This window comes from Hoplias malabaricus, chromosome 2, assembly GCF_029633855.1.
Source record: "Hoplias malabaricus isolate fHopMal1 chromosome 2, fHopMal1.hap1, whole genome shotgun sequence".
NCBI lineage: Eukaryota > Metazoa > Chordata > Actinopteri > Characiformes > Erythrinidae > Hoplias > Hoplias malabaricus.
The window spans coordinates 46054772-46077547 of NC_089801.1; the positions used below are offsets into that span (position 1 = coordinate 46054772).

At 37.1% G+C, this 22776-nt stretch overlaps 2 protein-coding genes across 2 annotated transcripts; both read right to left on the reverse strand.

Annotated features, from left to right (window-relative positions):
* Positions 1 to 1188: 1188 nt before the first annotated feature.
* melk (maternal embryonic leucine zipper kinase) lies at positions 1189 to 19889 on the reverse strand. Its single transcript, XM_066659927.1, has 18 exons — positions 19760 to 19889; positions 18165 to 18247; positions 17985 to 18070; positions 16761 to 16877; positions 15875 to 16018; positions 15693 to 15761; positions 15016 to 15108; positions 14825 to 14923; positions 13960 to 14028; positions 13731 to 13829; positions 12072 to 12158; positions 9714 to 9842; positions 9101 to 9253; positions 8185 to 8452; positions 5046 to 5130; positions 3255 to 3414; positions 2264 to 2367; positions 1189 to 2014 (listed from the first exon to the last, which is right to left on the reverse strand). The coding sequence occupies exons 2-18, from the start codon at positions 18226 to 18228 to the stop codon at positions 1837 to 1839; spliced, it is 2004 nt and encodes a 667-aa protein (XP_066516024.1). The 5' UTR covers positions 18229 to 18247; positions 19760 to 19889; the 3' UTR covers positions 1189 to 1836.
* A 1500-nt stretch (positions 19890 to 21389) lies between these two features.
* LOC136686729 (thymosin beta-4-like) lies at positions 21390 to 22414 on the reverse strand. The gene is made up of 3 exons (XM_066660674.1): positions 22277 to 22414; positions 22076 to 22195; positions 21390 to 21644 (listed from the first exon to the last, which is right to left on the reverse strand). Exons 2-3 carry the CDS (start codon positions 22173 to 22175, stop codon positions 21616 to 21618), a joined length of 129 nt encoding a protein of 42 aa, XP_066516771.1. The 5' UTR covers positions 22176 to 22195; positions 22277 to 22414; the 3' UTR covers positions 21390 to 21615.
* Between the last annotated feature and the right edge of the window lie 362 nt (positions 22415 to 22776).

Genomic DNA, 22776 nt, shown 5'->3' on the forward strand with positions numbered 1-22776 from the left:
TCCTGACCATTGAAGGACAGAATGAAATGGAGCAAACAATGTATGCAGAACAACAGGTGTTCAGACTTCAGTTTGTTATTGTAGAAAAATAATGTGCTCCGGTGTTGTCAGTGGAGCTGAGAGAATGAACAGTGAGAAACAAGGGGGTGGTTAAAATGGTATAGTTGATCTGTGCATGTTTAGATGATGGAACAATATAAATATAAACAAATTATACACTTATAGATATAAAATGTAACAATCACTAATAGATTTGGGCCAAGAAAAAATATTTTATATATATCAGTATCAAACATGTGAATGTAAAGCAAAGATGTGAATGTAAAGCGAATGTTAAGTATTACGTAAAAAGCACAATTCATGGTAGTTTTTGTTAGGCTAAGGACTATACAGGCTAATAGGCAAAGCTGCAGTTTTGCTAGTGAGAATCGAGTGCAAATGAGGATAAAATGGGCAGATTGTTTAAGCAGGAGAAAGGGAGAGAGAAGTATAAAAAGGTAAAAGGAGTGATGAGAACTAATGACAGCTAGCGTCTGTTCCCACAGCTGGCCCTTGGCCCTCTCCTCGGAAAAAACTCAGCAGGGGCCATTGTCAGTAGGGGGGCGAGTTCACCCCCTATATTACCACTTCAGCCCCCATTAACCATCCACACCCACCTCTTCACAACACACATTGTACTAACCATGCTGGTGCTGCTATCTGTCATTCTAATAGCTGTTGTTATGCTGATATTCACAGTAGGTGTGACACTGAGGTGGGTTTCACTTCTATCACCAATATAATGACCAGATATAGACTACAACACATACACACACACATACACACAATTTGCCGGTAATGCAATTAGGAGCCAGACTATCTGATGAGGCTTGTTATTTAGTGATTTTTTAGCTTTTGGTTACAGACAGAAGGCCATATAAATATTAGCCCTGTAACACCTCAATTGTGTTGTATTTCTGTATTTCAGGTCCAGTTTATAATGAACTGTCCAATCTGGATTAGGATTTGCTGGATTTAGGTATAAAATGCTGGCCAATCAATGGCATAAAAACTTACTATGCACAATAACCATGTTTTTAACAATTCATTAATAAATGTGCTACTGTCTTTATGCAAATCAACTGTGTTCTACATGAATCATGGATCAAAGAATTTAAAAGTCACTATCATTTTCATAAAATGGCTTTATTTTTCTTGTCATCATTAATTTTACAGAAATGGGACTGTACATTTACATGGATAAACACAGACATGAGACAAATCAATAATACATAACAGAGAATGACTGAGAACATGAGAGACATGATGCAAAAGGGACCAAAAAACAAAAAAAAAAAAAGATATCGCTGCTAAAATCAGCAGAATAATGCTGTTTTGTGTTAGAATAAAATTAAACAACTTAGAAAATTATACTAGTTTTTAAAAAAGGCTTCCATTTTATATTTACCATAACTAAAAACATGAAAGGCAAATGTGCAGGTCATATATGTATCTTCATATAGTGTCTAAGTGATGTAAACATAGATTAATAACATGTTGGCATAAAAAATGAATGGCATGCAATGTGAATGCAACACAGCACAGTGCCATATCACTTCAGACTATGCTTACCACAAGCGTCAAGTCAGAATGTAAATCAGCTATTGACCAATCAGAAACCAGCTTTAGACCAATTAAATTAGGGAGTAGCTTAGATAAGCATGGCAGATCAGAATGACACATGGAAACAACAAATTCAGAGGCTTAAACACTGATCTATAGAGAAGTGGAAAAAAACAAGCTTGCAGGTAAACACAGGATCTGAAGCGAAACCATGGAGATGGACAGAAAGTGCAGTCAGATGCTGCTGGTTGACAAGATGTTCTCCACCAGATGTTTATAGACCCAGGCATCTCCTTTAAGTCTCTGCCGTCTGATACCCACCACCTCGGGCTTCTGCAGCAAACAAACCTCCAGCTCAAACTGCATTGTGACCTTCCCAAAGTCTGACTGAGTACGACACTTTAGAGTGTAGCTGTGTGTGGACAAGGTGACAGACACAGTCAATTTTTATATACTATATATAACAAACAGCAACAATGCTTCTGTCTAAGCAATTTCAATATAAACACCTTTGACTGTAAAATAGAATAAGGATATACCAAGTCATAGAACTGCTCCTCTCTGACTCAAAGTACTCTATAGGAGGCTAAAGGAAATACCTTTTAAATCCTCTCCCCAGTTAATCCTCATCCCAGAAAGAAATGATCAAAGTTATACTCACCCTTTCTGCACATAATCCACATTCTTCTCTGGTAAAACTCTGAGGATCTGGTCTAGCACCTGGTCTGCATTTGTTTGATTGGTCAATGTCACGTTGTACTGGGCCTGGATTATTTTACAAGGACAATTTAATGCAGAATTTCAGACTTTTCAATAGCTTCCCAAAAGCAGTTGAGAAGCTCAGTGTTTTAAAAGCTACGGATTCTGAACTACTATTCATCAACTGGTGGTTTTACATGTCATTTTTAAAATGTAAACAATTACGTTTTCATTTAAAATGTTACTTTTATTTAACATTCTACAGATGTAGGGTAAAGATGTGCTAGGAGTCATACCTAAGTTTAAAAGTGTTTTTGTGTAAGATTTAACTAATTCAAAATTCAATCATTCTACAGTTCTTTTGTCATTTTATGGTGACTGACAATATATTTCATGCAAATAAATAAAATAAAATAAATGAAGTAGCAATAAAAATAATAACATCACTGGGCGCAAGGTAGGAACACACCCTGGAGGGGATGGCGCTTCTTCAGAGGGCAACACACAAACACCTACAAACACTTTTGAGTCGCCAATCCACCTACCACAATGTGTTTTTGGACCGCAAGAGGTAACCAGAACACCCAGGGGAAAAACCCACACGGACATGGGGTGACATCAAACTCACCATCTTTAAATCGTCTAAACCAAAACTCACACATACATTTGGATACAATATTATCACCAAAAATAGAACAAATCGATGCCCATGCTTTTGCAGCGATTTTTCCTGAATTCATAATGAATGCACTGACTAATACATTCTTTTCACTTGCCATTTTCAAATAATTTTATTTAACAAAATGACAATAAAATTAAATGACAACTGTCATTTTTTTCTCTGTCTCTCACTATAACAGAAAATAATTTTACTAATCACTTCGCTTCAACGACTATAAACTGAGTGCCACTGTGAGAGGAAATAGCTGAAAATAAAAGAGTGGAAATCAAACCTTGATCCTCCGCGGGCCATCCCTCAGGGCTCTCCTCTTGCTGGGGGTCAGCATGGTGATGACTTTGTCCAGACCTCTCTCCAGACTGCCAAACATCTTCCCTGCCTTACGCTTCTGTCCACTGTCAACCTGGCAACCTGCCATGTCCAAAGAGCGGGACCTGGGGACCGTGGGAAATGTCGTCTCAAAGACTTGTATTGCTTTGGTGTATTACACTCAAATCCTGTTTTAACCTACAATATGTTGCAAATTCAAAATATTAAAGCTTACTATTTTTATGATTATTAACTGATTTTATCTATTTTATTTTTTATGCACATATGAGTGTGAATTGTTAAGATTGTGGATTTGGTTTGTTGTTAAGCCTTGCCGAGACCTAAGATTTTGCAGTGGTATTTACAATACTCTCACTGGAATGTTCAGGGAATTAAGGGCAAAGGGTTACTAAAATTGTATTATAGAATAGTGTTTGTCATTTTAATATGTTTATTTATTGATAAACATTTAAAAACTATGAATCATAAAAAAAACTAACAGATTCCAACATGCAGCAGAGTGAGCAAGACATACCTAAATGCACCAATATTTTTTGGGAGTGCTTTCCTACCCCACTTCAAAAATAACAGTACAGTTTCTGCAGCACTGAGCCTCGAGTAGGAAAGGCAGAGTCTCTATTCTCTAAAATCATGATAATTTTAAAGCTGTAATTTTAAATTAATAATACTACTCAGTGTTGCTTTAAAACAACGTTCAATAACTGCACGCTATATTTTGTGCCTACATTATTTCCCAAACTTGAATGTAAATAATGTCAGATTTGTTTGGGTGTGAAATGTCTCTCTGATAAATTCTATACATGTTGAGCCAGATTTCCAGGTATATGGGTTTGGCCATGAAAACCACATATACTGCCTGAAACATACTGTGACAGACATTTATTTAGTTGTGTTGCTTTTTTGACAGGCTCCGCTCACTTACAGCTAGTTTACAGCAAGTTTGTTTTGCAAACTCCACAACTGCCTATTATTCCTAATCCAACTTGATATTGTAGCATTGTAGATTGTAAACAATGTTATACACACTGAACCATGACTGGATTAGGTACACCTACCTTGCATCTCCACTCATTGTCCATTTTATCAGCTCCACTGACCATAGAGGAACACTTTGTAGTTCAACTATTACAGATTGTAATCCACCTGTTTCACCTTGCTCTTCCATGGACCATTTTGGTGGTGGATCATTCTCAGCGCTGCAGTGACACTGATTTGGTGGTGGTGTTTTAGTGTGCATTGAGCTGGTACAAGTGGATCAGACACAGCAGTCTCTGCTGGAGTTTTTAAACACTGTTGCTTTTCACTGTTCTACGTTGTTGCTGCACAATTTTGTGGACACAGGACACTGTTGGTTGGATATTTCCGGTTGGTGGACTATTCTCAGTCCAGCAGTGACTGTGAGGGCTTTAAAAACTCCAGCAGCACTTCTGTGTCTGATTAGGTGTTCCTAATACAGCAATCGTTCAGTGTATAACAAAAGACCAAATTACAGTTTCTCATTAGGCTGAATGATTATAAATATCATACTGTAAAACTTGTCCAATCTAGCAAAAGCTGCTAGGAATAAATCCATTTGTGGACAGAGCAGCGGTAGAACAAATTCTTAATAAGAGAGAAAAAAAAGGTGAACTTTACTTTGCTTCAGGTTCCATAGGCTGCCAGTGGCTTCCCCTCCCCTTTCACCACTACCTCAAACTTCTCAAATTTATCCAACCACCTCCATCTCTGAGCATACCTTCTTTCTGGACTGAACGCCAGGATCTCCAGTCCTCCCTGCTGACCACTCTGCTGCTGCTCCACTGCCCTCCTGCGGGATGATTCTACACACACACAGGACAAACATGTGTCACTACATGCTACACGCAACAGCCAGCAGTGGGAAAAGTGACATATACACCTGTCAGTACGCACCTCGGGATTTGTCTCTCGCTCCTTCTCACTCACACACACACACACTCTCACAGAGTCCCTGGTGAGTTCCTGTCTGTTTCAGTGTGAGAGGAGGGAGTGTGTGACAGTAACGAGGTGGACACTGCGAATGTTGGGAAATAGAGCGGAGAGAAATCCCCAGACGCACTCACATTCACACACACACACACACACACCCTACTCGCCATCAGACCTCGAGTGTCACTTTAAATTCAACTTCATAAACTGAAAATCTGCGTATTTCTGCAAAATAAAGTTCACAAAGTTTACTTAAAGGAGTTGTCAGTTGTCCAACAAAAACTAGCAAGTGATTTTATATTTTGACCTGTTGCGGATGAAATTAAAGAACCGTTAGTATTTTTACCTTACAATTACAGCTTTCAAATCACTGTGATGCTCCACTGACCCATAATAGCCATAATAGGGAGAACAGAGCCTCTGTTGTTGCTGCTACTCCAGGCTCAGCACTGCAGAAACTGCATGTACACTATGTAACGCTTAAGGCAGGTAGGAAACAACTCCCTCCCCCTTGATTTCAGAACAGTGCGGTAAAAGTTAATTTAAATCTTCAACTGTAGGGGAGCCCAGGAGCAAAATTATAAAATATTCACCTAGTATTCCTTTAAGATTTTCTGTTGGCATCTGCAGAGATGAACATTAAAAATTTCCAGAAATCTGATATATAAAACACGAAGGGGATATTTTTCCACAGTGACACTTTGAGCACTGATGTATTTAACCAACTTCTATGTACTCTTTCTTTCAGAGCATGAATGAATATGGTTTTAATTATCTTTTTATGATTTGTATTTTAATATAATTTGGTTTAAAAAAAAAGCAATATTTACAAATAAAAAAAAAAAATCTGAAAATGATTCAACGTTTAAGCTGAAATAGAAAATATTTCCATAAACCCTATGGTCACAACATGAAAATGATACTATGGCTAAAAAAATCAAAGTCAAAATTGTTTTTGTTCAAGACTATAATAATATATGCATAAAATCGCCCTGAAATATCACTAAGAAAGTAGAGAACTGACCAGGGACCTACAGATGAATGTGGCTATTAGTCAAAGTGGGTAATTAAATTAGACAGCAGAGGAATATGCTTAAAATGAGGTATTTAAGTGTGTTCAAGTTATAGACACATTAGAGGAAAGAGGTGTGGGGGTGTGAGGGGGAACGTAACATCTCAAGAGAGCCAATATCTTGCCCCGTATTAATAACCAGTCATTTCATATTACCACTCCTGCTGATAAAGCAGCCTAATTGCTTTTGTTGTGTGATTTTTCATTTTGGTGCTTTTTCCCCCTCCTACATCTCATAATTGGAAAACTCCAGAGCACCTCAAGATCATAACGATAATTATGACAAGCAACACAATGAGGTAAATTTAGAAAATACCACTCCTCAGCTAAATGAGATTATGAGAGAGAGAGAGAGAGAGAGAGAGAGAGAGCGAGCTGGGTTTTAAAAGCCAACTTTTCATTTTTCCTAAGATTTAAAGTAAATTAATTAAAAAAATACCATACATAAACACACGTGCACACACACACCTGACATGCATCACAGTCAATAGACGTTTTCCTGTTTTCCTAGTTAAGTTCAGCCTTTATAGGAACACTAGGTAGTATTGTTACCTTTAAATTCACTCATTCATTGTCTGTAACCACTTACCCAGTTCAGGGTCGTGGTGGGTCTGGAGCCTACCTAGAATCACTGGGCGCAAGGCAGGGACACACCCTGGAGGGGGCGCCAGTCCTTCACAGGGCACACACACACACCCATGTACACTATTTTAGTCACCAATCCACCCACAAATGTGTGTTTTTATACTGTGGGAGAAAAGCGGAGCACCCGGAGGAAATCCACGCGGACACGTGAAGAACACAGTAAACTCACAGTTAGCTGAAGCGGGACTCGAACTCCCAACACCAGATCCCTGGAGCTGTGTGACAGCGACAGTACCTGTTGTGCCTACATTTAAATTACAGCTTCTAAGTCATTATGATGCTTAACTGAGCTGTAATAGAAAATAAAGTCTCTGTCATATGCAACTTCTAGAGGAGGGTAGGAAAACACCCACCTCCCTCCATCTCTAAACTGATTTCAATAGAATGCTGTGGAAAATTAATGAAACTACAGGAAGCCACAGTAGAAAGAAATGTATATAAATTTAAAATGTATAAATAAACACATACTGTTCCTTTAAATTTGAGTAAATTAATGTGCAATTAGGCGGCACGTTGGTGCAGCAGGTAGTGTCGCAGTCACACAGCTCCAGGGACCAGGAGGTTGTGGGTTCGATTCCCGCTCCGGGTGACTGTCTGTGTCTCTGACTGTCTCCCACAGTCCAAAAATCACACGTTGGTAGGTGGATTGGCGACTCAAAAGTGTCCGTGAGTGAATGTGTGTGTGTCTGTGTTGCCCTGTGAAGGACTGGCGCCCCCTCCAGGGTGTATTCCTGCCTTGCGCCCAATGATTCCAGGTAGGCTCTGGACCCACCGTGACCCTGAACTGGATAAGCGGTTACAGATAATGAATGAATGAATGAATAATGTGCAATTATTTGTCACTGTACAATGAAATGTGTCTTCCACATTTAACCTGCAGATCTGTTGCAGTGAACACACACACACACTTGGGGCTTTAAAAACCTGAAGGGCCCTGCTGTTAAGTTCCTCATTGTGTTATATAGGTTTTCTTGGGGTGACATAGACAGCAAAATGTATTACTACGAGACACAGAGAGAGACAGAGACAGAGAGAGAGAGAAAAATGGAACCACAAAAGAGAAGAAGGTTGAAGATGGACAGAGAAATGAAGAGAGACAGACAAAGACGGGGCGAGAGTGAAGGAAGATAATGACTTTCTTCTCTGGTGTGCTTGTTCTGAAACTTCCTCAATTGGAGTTGATTGATGTGTTTTTTCTGAACGGGCTTACCTTTCTGAGAGTCTGTATTTATGACATTGTTGTTAATGGGTGTCGTTTGTGCCGTTCTGATTGACCCTGTTTTCCTGCTGGATGCTGGTGTGACGGGAGCAGGAAGAGCAAATCCATTCCCATCCCGAGAAGGCAAGGCTAAGTTCTCTTTATTTTCTCTGGTTCGCTCACGTTTCTCAGTGTTGCGTGGGCGTGGCTTCCCTTGCTCGATGAGAGGGGAGTGGCCTACCTCACCTCTTCTCTTTTCAGAATATGAACAGGGGGGTTTCTGGGGAAATTAATGAAATTAGGGATGAACCAATATGGAATTTCTGGGTTAACAGCATCTTACTGTTTAAGATACTAATCCTACAATCCTGCATTTTAAATTAACATGGACTACTGAAATACTCTAAGCCATGAATTCTGACTGAAATGATTGCTGCAAAACTGAAGATAATCCACACTACTGGTTATTTTGGGGACTGAAAATTAAATTTAAGACACCAATAGATTGTTACAGTACTTTATGAATCCAATTAAATACCATGTTCTGATTCTGATGTTATATTATACACAAATAAGTTACAAAACATACTGCCATATATGGCAAAATATACACATACAAAAATTCCTGATAAATTATATGAATTATTATATTTGCTTATATTTAGTATGAATAATTACAGGAAAAAAATAAATCACTTACAGACTCATTTAAATATACTTGCAAAACTATGAATATAATGTTGCTCTCTTTCTGGAATGTACTGCTTTTGTTCTCTAAACATAAGTGATATTTGCAGGAGTTGTGATAAAATATTATTTGTCATTTTCACACTGTCTAAAACTGATGTACACACCTAGATATAGTGGAAAGCGAGAGAGAGAGAGTTGTGTGTAGGTGTATGCATGCATGTGATTAAAATACACTAACCGTGCATGAAGTATGTGTGTTCTGTGTGTTTTTAGGTGTTAGGGGGACCCAGGCAGTGTCGTCGTCGTAACAATCTGCAGGAAAAACAATGGAGCCCCTGGGAACTCCATCCTCATCATCCTCATCCTCATTAAAATCCAGGCTTTTCTTCAACTGTGACAAAAACAAGACAGTAAAACACAGGATCACTGACTTCAGGCAGCTATGACAGAGGGGGAAAAAAAAACGAGGGGGGGTGGGCCGACGACACACAACGACCTCAAACATGAGCTAACAAGTTTTTATGCCTTACGTACGACAAAAAAAAAGTTATACATGGCTTTAAATTTACACTTCTATTATTGTGGCTATTTCTGTTAGCTTTTAAAAGAGAAGCAACAGAGTATGGTTATGGATATATTGAGATTTTGATGGATGTTTATTTACATCTCTGCTTCAATACACAAGAAGCAGCTCTTCACCAAATCCTTGCATGTTTTTTTTTTTTTTTTTTTAAATCGCTCAGCTGAAAAGGAACACTGAATATTAAACATCTGTAAATAAAGATTTCAAAAGAAAGAAAGTTCTCCATGTTTTATTGCAGAAATGGCAATGTAAATGATTCAGGTTTTACCTGTATTTCTTTTAAAGGGGAACAGCTTGTGTCTGGTGCTGGTGTCTCTCTTCTGAGCCTCACTGGTCTTCCACTTTGCTTCTTTGCCAACAGTAAGAGGTATGTAGCTGTGGTCTGGTCATATTTCCACTGCAAACATAAACACATGCACTAATATATTATTTCCATTAGCTAGACTCAGCATGTTGCTAAGTTGCCATAAAAGTAAACATCAGGAAACAACTAATAATATAGCAATCGTTTACAGAGGCAAGTAAATCCTGACCTGTCTGTAGCCGAGTTTTAATATGAGCTGGTTAATAATGCTCTAGTGCCATCTAGTGGCCCATAAAAACAGACATTCAAATATAACTGAACTGTCTTCTGTCATTTTGGCACTGTACTGTATTTCAGAAACACAGAGTCAGAAGCACCAATGAATTTAAACGAGGCAAAAATCATTAACAGAGACTGCTGTTCACATTTTCTTAATTTAGAAATGCAACGGTCTCTTGGGGGCATTTCATATAAAACAAGAAATTAGCCCTTTTATTTTCCCTCAAACTTGCCTAAAGTCCGTATAGGTTATCACAATGTTTACTGTGTCCTTAAAGGTAACGTTCAATAAAATTCAGACATTTTCTCATCAGAGCGGCACGGTGGTGCAGCAGGTAGTGTCACAGTCACTCAGCTCCAGGGACCTTTAGGTTGTAAGTTCGATTCCTGCTCCGGGTGACTGTGAGGAGTTTGGTGTGTTCTCCCCGTGTCCGCGTAGGTTTCCTCCAGGTGCTCCAGTTTTCTCTCATGGTCCAAAAACACACATTGGTAGATGTATTGGCGACTCAAAAGGTGTCCCTAGGTGTGAGTGAATGTCGCCCTGTTAAGAACTGGCTCCGGACCCACCGTGACCCTGAACTGAATAAGTGGTTTCTGACATCAGTTGCTGCTCTCCAGTCTGTTTGTGCTGGAAAATGTTCTAATGTGGTTATGAAGCACTAGTGTCAGTTAATGAAAGATTAAAAAGGCAGTAAGGCAATATTCAGGAAGGCAATATTTCAGATTACTGAACGTAGAACTGGCTCTAAACTTGCGAGAAAGCAAACAGAATGAAAACACAGAGCAAAAATGCTACATCTAAACAACTACAGTAACAAATTAAGTTCTATGGCAATTCAAACATTCATTCATTCATTCATTCATTGTCTGTGACCGCTTATCCAGTTCAGGGTCACGATGGGTCCGAAGCCTACCCGGAATCACCAGGCACAAGGCAGGAACACACCCTGGAGGGAGCACCAGTCCTTCACAAGGGCAACACACTCACACCTATGGACACTTCAGTCACCAATCCACCTATCAACGCATGTTTTTGGGCCATGAGAGGAAACTGGAGCACCTGGAAATAACCCACGCAGACATAGGGAGAACACACCAAACATCTCACAGACAGTCAACCGGAGCGGGACTTAATTCAAACAATGAATAAAAACGTTTTCCTGAAATATAAGGTTCCATCTTAAAACAGTGGAGCTGCTGAACGTAAACAAACCAGAGAGAACTGCACTTCCCAAGAATCGTCAATGTTGCATGTAAATGTTAAGGACACAGTATAATTGATTGTGAACTATATATATATATATATATATATATATATATATATATATATATATATATATATCAAAAATTAACAGTACACATGATATGTCCAATACATGTTCCTGCATTATGTGTATGCACTGGAACAGAGGGTGAATCTTGATACAAAACTTGTCTAAGATGGCTGCCAATTGGATTTATTGATGAATGTATTCATTTTTTTGCTGACAGTCATACTGTCCTAATCCACATTTAACAAGCTGGTGCAAACTTAATAAAGATCTGAATGGGTTCACATTGACCATTGGTTCCTAAAATGGGGATGTTGAGCTAGAGGGGCACAGCACAGAAAACAAATAGGATGCAATATGCATTTCCCTTGCAATAATTCCACTCTAAAGGTGATTTATCACATTTTTTTTGTTTTTTTCAATAAGAAGTTGCAGTTTTGTATGAATAACAGTATGTAGTATATATCTTTTAGAGTTTGGTGTTGCCAGAGTATGGGGACCTCTATAATATTCTCATCTACAAAAGGGGGGCACTTCAGAAAAAGTTTGGAAACCTCTGACAGACTATTTGAATAAAGATGTGTGTGTATATTGGATTCTACCATTTGGAAACCTGCAGGTATAAATTAATGAAGCAAAATTTGATTGAAAGTTTGATTTTTTAAGCCACTGTTTTAAGCATAACACTTTAGATCAAGTTGCTCTTATTACAAAAACATATCAGGTCTGTCTTGTCTATCAGGTATGACTGTGTTGTGTGACTGAACTGTACCTCTGATACCAGCTTGATGGTGCTCTGTTTGGATCTTTTAAGTGACACTGCCATTTCAGTGATACAGTCTTCATCTATATGACCCAACTGACACAAAAACACACAAATGTTTAGTTTAACAAGCAGGGAACCAATATTAAAGGCCACATCATTTAATCAGTATAAAAAAAAACCCCAATACATATATAAAAAAATAACAAACCATATCAAGCCTTTCACACAATCTTTTTTTTATGCCCCTTTCACTGAGAAACTTGTGAAGTATCGTGTCTAAAGATGTCTAGGAGTGGCCTTTCACACATGCAGATCACAGCAGAATATTTTGTGCCAGGTGGACTCTCACAGTTGGAAATGAAACACGTGCTTTAGGGGTCGGGCAGCTCCTTTGCATTGCGTGCAGAACTCCGGAACATTTCCCATACATTTCTCACATGCGCTGACTGACTTCACCCAGAATTTCCACTAAGGTGCTACCAGGATAAAATTAGAGTAATTTCCAAGACGAATGTTGCTGGTGGTAGTGTTCACACATACAGCTCCTCCTGGTAAACTACAGAGTATTCCTGGATTACCATGCATGCATTAAAGGGGCATAACTTATATAATTAATGAGTTATGCTGTGTGTGTGTGTATATATATATACACACATATACACACACATATATAAATAATACATACATATACATATTATATTATTATACATACGTATAAATAAATACATACATATACATATATATATATATATATATATAAAAATTTAATTATACACATACACACACACACACACACATATTAGTATGTTTTAATATATGTCATATAATAATGTCACAACTTGTGTGCATTCCATTTTCTCCAAAATGTAAAATTCAGCAATAAGAAAAAGTGTTATCGGAAGAGAATGTGTATTTCATCAGGAAAATCCAAGCGACAACAACACATGAAAGAAATATTTTGCCCAAAAATAAAACAACTGTACTGAGGTTTCGTCAACATTTTCACTTCATCATGAGTGCTATTATGAGGAAGCCTCTAATGCCTCATTCATATTTAATAGCATACCTCGCATTTGAGCTAAAGGGCTACAGACACAATCAATAATAAACGTACGAGAGGTCAACGGCAATCAATAAAAGGCTCGAGCAATGACATTCCCACCGATTCAAAAGAGTGATGCTCATTTCACTATTGGGCTCCATTATTAAATCAATACTGCACATGCCGCAGCCTTATGAAAGGCTATGGAACTTCAAGAGTGATGCCAAAGGACATACTCTGAATGAATTTAATATGAAAGATTAATCTCAGCACCCTGTTCTCTCTTGAGTAACATTCTCAATAAACACAGGCTTTATATTGAGTGCATTTCTATAAATAGTTTATACACCCAACTAAGTTTGGACACCCACTGGTGCATAGCATTTTTTTTTATTCACGACACCACTGCTCCCATCACCTCCTAACAGGTCAAAATGGCCTAGATGGCAGCAATTCACCAAAACATTTATTGTTTTATATAACCAAATGTTTTATATAAGTGTATATGAATTTTGTTTCCCTTCTTTCTTTCAAGTATCAAATATCTTTACCACAAACAGATGCTAGTGAGAATGCATGTCATTATATAAAGATCAGTGTACAGAGGGGAATGTGTGTATTACCGGGCGAGTGCTGTGCCACTCCACTGGACTACTGTAACCGTTCATCACCCATGAGTGATCCAGCAGCTGCCTCACTGTCAAACGCCTTTTTGGATCCACCTACCGGACAAAGATAAATAATATAGTTAGTCTTGAATGTAAGAACGTAATATATATGAAAAATTTTGTAATACAGTCATGCTCTTTAATTTGTCTTGAACTTATTTTCTCTCTTAAACAGATTACACACCTGCATCATCTGGTTTAGGAGCAATATGCTTCCAGGAGAAAGCCAGCGGGGATTATCATAATGTCCTCTCTGAAGAAGCACATGGTAATGCATGTTATATATGTATAGTGTGTGTATTAAACCATATATATACATACACACACACTTTTCTGGAGTTGTCATTTACTCGAGCTACATTTTGCATTTCAAACACCCCCAACACTTCTCAGTCAAAGCACACTAGACGTGTACTAAACCCATGTGTCCTTTATACACAAGTGATCACAGTTCTTGAAGTATTCTTAATGAAGACAATTTAGTCAAAAATACCCCAAGGATCAAATACCACAGCAGTGTTCAGTCCCATCTAAATAGCCCAGTTCAGAATGGGGGGTTTCAGTGCTTATTCCTTTAAATACAAATGAGCCACTCCCTGATCATCCCAACTACAAGCACACAGCAGTGAGGTTTTTACTCTTGCTTTGCTCTTATTTTTCTGTTTTCCTTGTGCTTCTGTCACTTAACTTTATATTTGCTTTCTCACACAAGCACAGTCCAACACTGTGATTGAAGAAACTCAGAATCAATGTCTAAACTCTGCATATATGATGCAGCACAATATCAGAATGACTCATCTCAGCGTGTGTGCTCCAGAGCCTCTCATTAATGTGCACATGTTTTGAATAAGAACATGTTGTTTTTTTTTCGAGGGCACAGCAACAAAACTACATATGGTTTGAAAAATGTAATATTATATATGCATTCGGCTACACAGAGAAAAATATATATAATTTTAAAGAAAACAAAAAAGTCCAACTGTGTCCTGTTCTACATCACCAATATATTTCTGTAGTCAAAATCCGTTCAGTTGGATATTAAAACATACTGTGATTTTTCTGTAGAGGACCATACAGTTATCATCATCAAATGGGAGGTAGCCACATAAAAGAGCAAACAGCAGCACACCCATACTCCAAACATCTGCCTGTAATACAAACACACCAGAGTAAACAAAGGAACAAAAGTCAGGTTGTTTCTGATAAAGGTTTGGAGACATAAATCATTGTGGTTTCTTACCTCAGAACCAATATATGACTTTCCCTGGATGAGTTCTGGCGCTGCGTAGGCCGGGCTTCCACAGCAGGTCATCAGTTCATAACCTAAACCACCCTAAACACATCAGAGAATATTCATAAACTTAGGCAGCTGCCAAATAACTGACTGGGTCATCTTGTTCCACAGTGTTTGTTTGGTAGGCCCAACATACCCATATTCATGAGAAAACTGCATTGAAAAATGTTTTTTTTTTATTTCTTTTTTTTTCCTCTCTCTCCATCGTATATCCATGTTTACAATACAAATTAAATTTTTATTCATGACAAAACTTTTCAAAAGTAAATATTGACCTTTATGTTAATACAGTAACGTTAAGAATGTTTTTCCTTAGCTAATTCAATTGACACAACAATTGAATTCAATTCCTTAAATTAATAACTGTAACCACACCAAAATATTTCAGATATACAGTGGTGTAATTTTTACCTCGTAACTTTCATCTTTTACCCTAACTGCTTGGGTAAACTACAAAAGCAATCCATCTTTCCCACTGTAATCCAAACCTTCCAGTATCATACTGCAAAAATCAAAACAGCTGAATTTGATTCAAAATGTTATTGTGTAGATGTCTGTAGGTCTATTGAGCCTTGACTATAAGCTTATTAGAAGTATGTACTGAAAGTAAACTTAAAACAAACCTTTGGTTTGGCACAGAGACCAAAGTCAATCAATTTCAGGTTATGATCTTCATCAATAAGCAAGTTTTCCTAAAATGTAGATAAATAATACAAATACAAGTGCAAATAGGTTACAGTCAATAAAGATGAAAAATAATAATAATAAATAATTAATTAAAACACGCTCTGATTGGCTGCCGTACAGGCTTGAGGTCTCTGTGGGCATATCCTTGGCTGTGGACATAAGCCAGAGCTGCAACAATCTGCCGGAAAAAGACTCGCGTCTCTTCCTCAGAGAGTCGGTCTTTAGCTACGATGTAATCGAACAGCTCTCCTCCTGGACAGTACTAACAGAGAAAAAAGGACAGTGAATACATAATCTATCATATACCAATAATTCCTTTTGTTACGAAATTAATTTCATCTATTGAACTTCTGTAGGACTGTCTTGATCAACTTGATTTAGCCTGATCTCTGTCTTAACCATCCAGTTAAATTACTCTTATGATTACCATTTTTTCAATAAATATTATTGATATTACTCTTACAATAAAATTTAACTGAATCAGTTAACAGATTAAAAAATATTTGCCACACTGTAATGTGAACACTACCATAGATCTAATCTGAATTACACCAATTGATTCAATCATTCATTCATTGTTTGTAACCGCTGTCTGTAATCCAGTTCAGGGTCACAGTGGGTCCGGAGCCTACCTGGAATCACTCCGCACAAGCATGGGGTGCCAGTCCTTCACAGGGTGACACCCACTCACACCTATGGACACTTTTGAGTCGCCAATCCACCTACAAATGTGCGTTCTTGGACTGTGGGAGGAAACCGGAGCACCCGGAAGAAACCCACTCGGACATGGGGAGAACACTCCAAACTCCTCACAGACAGTCACCTGGAGCAGGACTTGAACCCACAACCTCCAGGTCCCTGGAGCTGTGTGACTGTAAAGCAGTTGATATATGTCTTAAAATAAATCTTGAATGGTTCCATTATAGGGCATTTACACCATTTGAGCAGATTGAAACTACTAACTGAGTAACTAAAACCCTTGAGAAACAGTCCCACATTCGTACCTCTAGCACCATGTAAATCTTACTGGACGTCTCAATGACGTGATAAAGGCGGCAAACATTTTGATGGCTGAGGTTCTTCATGGCTTCAATCTCCGTCTTTACACGAGGCAGGTCATCCTAGAGTGAGTTGTGAATAATATTACATTATTCACAATATTATAATATTGTGAATGAATTGCATGTATCTAGCGATCACTTTAATTCAAAGCAATAAGAATACAATTCTCATTATGTTTCAGAGGTAATAGTGTTAGGTATTAAAATATAAAACATTTATTGATAGTCTTTCACTGATCTAGTAAGAAAAATGTGTTTTGTATTTTACTGGGGGAAAGATTTTGTTTAAAATTTAAATAAATCTCCTCTGGAACTGTCCCCACAAAATTTTAAATAAAGATTTATAAACGAGCCTACTATACTAAAGGGGAGGACAACACATAAAACATTGCAAATAATACTTTTTTTATATATACATTTCTTTTACCTTAATGTGACATTTTTTTTTCATTTTATTTAGGGCTGTGTGGACTTGATTTTCTTCTAATCAAGTAATTGAGTGACTTTTATACATGGTCCTAGGTAGCATACATATACACATATCAGATTCCTTAGCGACATGCAGGCTGTCTCTCAAATGGTTCTGTGCTTCCTACATAGTGTACTGTGCAGGTGATGGAACTACAGCTTCTGCACATTGATTAATGAAGCTTGTAATTTGAATGTGGCCAAAGAGTTAATTCACCAAAAATTCTGTACTCCTATCATTTTTACATGTGACATTATTGAATTGCTCACAGTATGGTGATGTGTACCAAGAGAATGTTTTTAGTAAACTTAATGTTTATTTTTACCATGCTACCCTCTCTTAACATAGGCCTCAAAAACAATTTACTATCAATACATACTCCCATATAAAACATTTCAATAACAATGATATAATATTTAATTCCATTTTCATTATTTTAATATACATTTACAGCATCTGACGGGCACTGCTGTCAAATATTATTTTAAAAATATAAATATTGTCACAGCCAAGACGTTTATGTTTGACAGTGATGTCATGTTTCTAGTTTGTAATTGGCAGAATTTTTTTATATATATTATTGTCTGAAATGAAGCAATATATCATATCATCAAGTTTGGTCATATTCTCTAGCCCTATCTTAACAAAAGGAGAAGTTACTCCATTGATATCAGAACAGTAAATAAAAAGCAACTCACTCCAAGGTCTTTCTTCTCCATTATCTTGATGGCCACCTTTTCTCCTGTAAGAATGTGTCGGCCTAGCTTGACTTTAGCAAAGCCACCTGAGGGAACAAAGTGGACAAACTGCTTTTCACCAAAAGAATCTCATTCTTTCTCTTTGTTGCATACACACTCACACAAAAAGAGATCTTTTACCTGAGCCAATGGTTTCATAAACCTCATAGTACTTGAGGAGTTCGGAGGCATTGTCCGCAGGCATTTTCACAAACAGCTCGCCCCTGAAACACACAAGAACTTTTAACAGGTGCTGTTATATACATTATATTTCTAAGAATTTGTGGACAAACACTGTGGATTGAGACATAGGAGCAGCTGCAAATGAGTGCAGTGACTACACCCAATGATTAAGGTCAGCCTAAGCACTTCAGCATGCCTCATCTCCAGCCAGTATGCCTGGGTAGAGCATGAATAGTCCAGAATCTAATCATCCAATGTCAGTACCTGACCATTTTTGTGGCTGAATAGTACTGAAGTGTACAGTGTTTTGGATGGAGCTCCATTAATCCAAACAACACAGTCACTTTGTACCACAGTCCAATGCCTGGTGATTTACACTTCTCTGGCTGATACTTAGCACTGGGCATGGTCAACTTAGGTTCAGGTGCATCTGCTTAGGCCTATAGCACCCTATATCATGTCACACTTTTCTAATGAGACTATACCAGTAACACACAATTTAAAAACTGTCCACAATGGCTGTCCACGAAGCCTTTGACTGTATTGTGTATTAAAAACAAAACAAAAAAAAACAAACAATGATTTCATACACATTTTCAATATTAGTTATTAAATCTGTCAGAGACTGATAGTCATTATAGACATTATAAATCAGTTCAGTCAACTAAAAAGTAGTTTAAAATATTAATATTGACAAAACCAATAGGTTTTGTTTGATGATGATATCATGTTGCTTTCAGTGTATATATATATATATATATATATATATATATATATATATATATATATATATATATATATATACACACACACACACACACAAAATGTATCAGAATTATATTTACCATTTATATTGACCAAAATTAAGAAATATTTTGTGATATACATTTTGGCCATATGATCCAGCTCTAATAGAAATGTATAAGTTGGTTGTACTGGAGAGTTTAAAAACTAGATGCCGGGAGTCTAAGACATTGGTAGCATTGCATTGGTGGGCGTTTTGTATTCTAGAATATGTATTCAGCCTCAGTGCAATGGCTGAGCATTTCTGCTCTGAAACGGCAGTGTTTTCAAAAAATAAATAAATAAAAATCTAACAAGCAGGTTCAGATATCTAGGGTTTCTTACAACACAAACCTAAATAACCAATCCTGTCAGATGAGCAACTGAGGGGTGAGAAGAGACAGAAGCAGAAACTAATTGCATGTAGCTAAATTATTGACCAGAGGGGAACTTTAATGATTATTCCTTTTCCTGTAGTAACACCCCAAATAATAAGGAAATAATTATAATTATTAAAATAAAATAAACAATGCTTGAAAATTGCTATCCCTGGCCAAAATTAATTTTTAGTGACAACGCATTACTCCAACGGTAATATACTGTTTGATATAAAGGGTGTTTTAGCTGTGTGTATAGTCTTTGCATTACTAAACCAAAACATTTTTAATGCAGTGACAGTTAAGTTAATAAAACGCTACACAAACCAAGTATCGCTAAATCAAAAACGTTTTCGGTAGTTTTACATGAAGACACGTTGCATTTGTACTCACCGTTCGTCTCCGTGATTAAATCCCGCTGTGTGTGTAGTTTAAAACCCTTTAATTTTTATGGTTAAAATATTTTCTCTGAGTCTTCAGTTACCGTTCACATCCAACACACAACAGATTTGAATTCGCCACTGCACTGCGTCATCTAACGTCTGTCTCCTTACACAATAAAAGTCCCTCCGGAGTAAAGACAAATTAGTGACAGTACTCACAAATAACGCCAGTATTGAATTAAAATAGCTTGCTGAAATATATATTTTGAAAATATATAATTTTTTCTATGGTTTCAATTTGTTTGTATAGGTTTTACAAACTATACGTTTCTATTTTTATTTATTCTTTTTTTTGGTAAATACTTTTGGAGAATATGGATGAACCAATCAAAAAACAATAAGGAGCTTCCTTAACACAATACAGCTGTAAATAACTCACCCTCACCTTCATTCAGTATACAGATCTACATAAAATATAATAATCCCTCCCTGTGTCTGAAATTACACCCTATTCACTATTCCTTATATTACTCACAGTACAGCACACTATTGAACTGAATTCAGGAGCTCATCAGCGTTGTAGCAAAAAATGCAGTGGTTATCCACTAGTCAGATACAGGGGCTGTGTATAAATACATATACGTGCATTGTGGGATATACACAAAAAATGTTTTTTGGACACTAATACAAAATGACAGAAACCCTAGCGCAAGATAGTGGGCAAAGTTTTAAACACAGCATCTCTATCACCATTTAACCCTTGCAAGTTGAAGGTATTGGTTCTATTTCTTTTTGACTTTAGAAATCCTGGCTGTCTGAACCTCCCCATTTAAATTCTTACATGTTAAAAATTCAACTTTAACTTGAGGGATCTTTAGGAATACATTGCAACAAGCTGCTAAGATTCCACTTTTTACCTATATAAAATTTATTTCAAAATAAAGCTGAAGACTCAAACTGATATGGAAACAAAACACTCACTGCATTCAGTATCATTCAACATCTTTCAAATGAACTTAATATGAACTTAAGTTTTTTGGGGGTTGGTAACCTAATACTAGTTTGCTGTGTAGAAGACACATTGCTACCCACTCACCACCTTAAGAACATATATATTTAAAAAAGTCAAATGACACCTTTGTGATTGAGACACATGCTATATATGCAGGAATAGTGTATACTCAAACATTAAAATTTCTCACTAGTGACTCAAGAAAAAAATAAATAATAATAAATAAGAGTGCCAGAAGTTTGTCACATGCGCTTGTCTTTGGTCGTACATGATCTGACCAAGGGGCAAAAGTCATACATGTTTTAGGCTAATCTACAGGCTATAGAGAGGATGGAGCAACTGGTTCCTTCTTACAAGAGGTAATTTTCCATCCATTTGGGGAAGAGAACATTGCCCATGATTTATTGAATGACTGGTTTGTTTTGTAAGATATGGAAACTATTTGCCTTAGGATTTCACCCAATATTAGTCCCATGTTAACAGCTTTGTCCCAAAATCCAATTTTGAAGAGCCAGTAAACTACACTAGTTTTGTTCACAGCCACTATAACCTAGGCCTGTCTAAGCAGTTAATTTGTGTACAAGCCAGATTCCCCACCTGCTAAAAACAAGACTTATGTTCAAAACAGTGAAGCAATTGTAATCTTTATTTCACCATTTCAATGAGGGCATTTACAACCAAACTCAAGTTTCCAGTTTTCCCCATAGTAGGTCACCTTCCTTCCACTTCAATGCCCAAATCCAACCTCAACGCACAGATGACACTGCTGGTCAGAAAAATGATATCTTCCCCATGACATGGTCTTCAGTAATGCCCTTCATTTTCTTCAGTTCATAAAAGGAGCAGGTTGCCTACTATTTACTCTGCTTCTCCTGTTCAATCGCTGAAAAACAAGAGTAACAATTACATGGCCAATCCACAACCAGCTATCAATTAAAAAAAAATAAAAAAATAAACTTCAATCTTACTTTTAATACCATGTTTACAACCTTTTGTATTTGCTATATGAATATTTGACCTATTCTCTTACAAGACTAAATTAGCCTTTCTGCTAAGGCATCAGCTAGGCCTTCAACTAGAAGGCATTCCATACTACAGAACCTTACCAATTCCAAAGTGATTAAAGTAATTTCTTCTAGACAATGTATACTTCCATTGTTTTAGAGCACTTACAGTGGAAGATAGCAACCAACAATCCATTATAAGTATTTGAATATTCTTTTTTTGCTGAATAACTTAAGTTAGCATTTAGCAAAAACAGTCATTGTTACTATTTGAAAGCCTTTGTAAAACTGTTAAAACATAGCTCCTCACTTTCTTGGGAGGGTAGAGGATTCTTCTCCTGCGTCACAGCCTTTTTTAGCTGGCTCTTGTCAAAGTTGGTGATCGCACTCATATCAGGCTTATCTGCCATTTTGCAGGAGGCTAGGCTTTCTAAAGAGGAAGAGGATTTCAATTAATAAACATCCACTGCAAAAGCACCACAATATATTACAAAGACAACAAAACACTTACAAGCTGGAAAAGACGTCAACTAATGTGATTTCACTTGGTTTGCCAAAAAGCCAAGCAACAAACTCCAAGACAACCCTCAACACCAATGTGCGATTTGGCTTTATCAGAAAAGGCAGCTTGTCTAAATTCTGTGGTGTCCAATCAGAAATGCTGCTTTAAATTGGAAAGACACACGTTGTTGCTTAATTGAATCTGTATTTCAGGTGTGTCTTGTTGAGCTGTGGCAATATTTTCTCTGAGAGAATTTTGTTTTAGGGGCTAAGATAAGTAGAAACCAAATAGACCCAAGCTTTTAGCTCAGTTGCTTATATTATATTTTCTCATGTCACAAATACGAAGTAAATGTTAAAACCATAAATAAAAGTATATACCTGAACTCTCAAAAGACAAAAAGTTTGTTTTCATCAAACTGATAACAAAACGTTATTCTTTTTTTTTTTCATTTATTTATGGTTGCAAAATGTATGTCACCAACTGAAGATGGCCTAGAAGATTGTTAA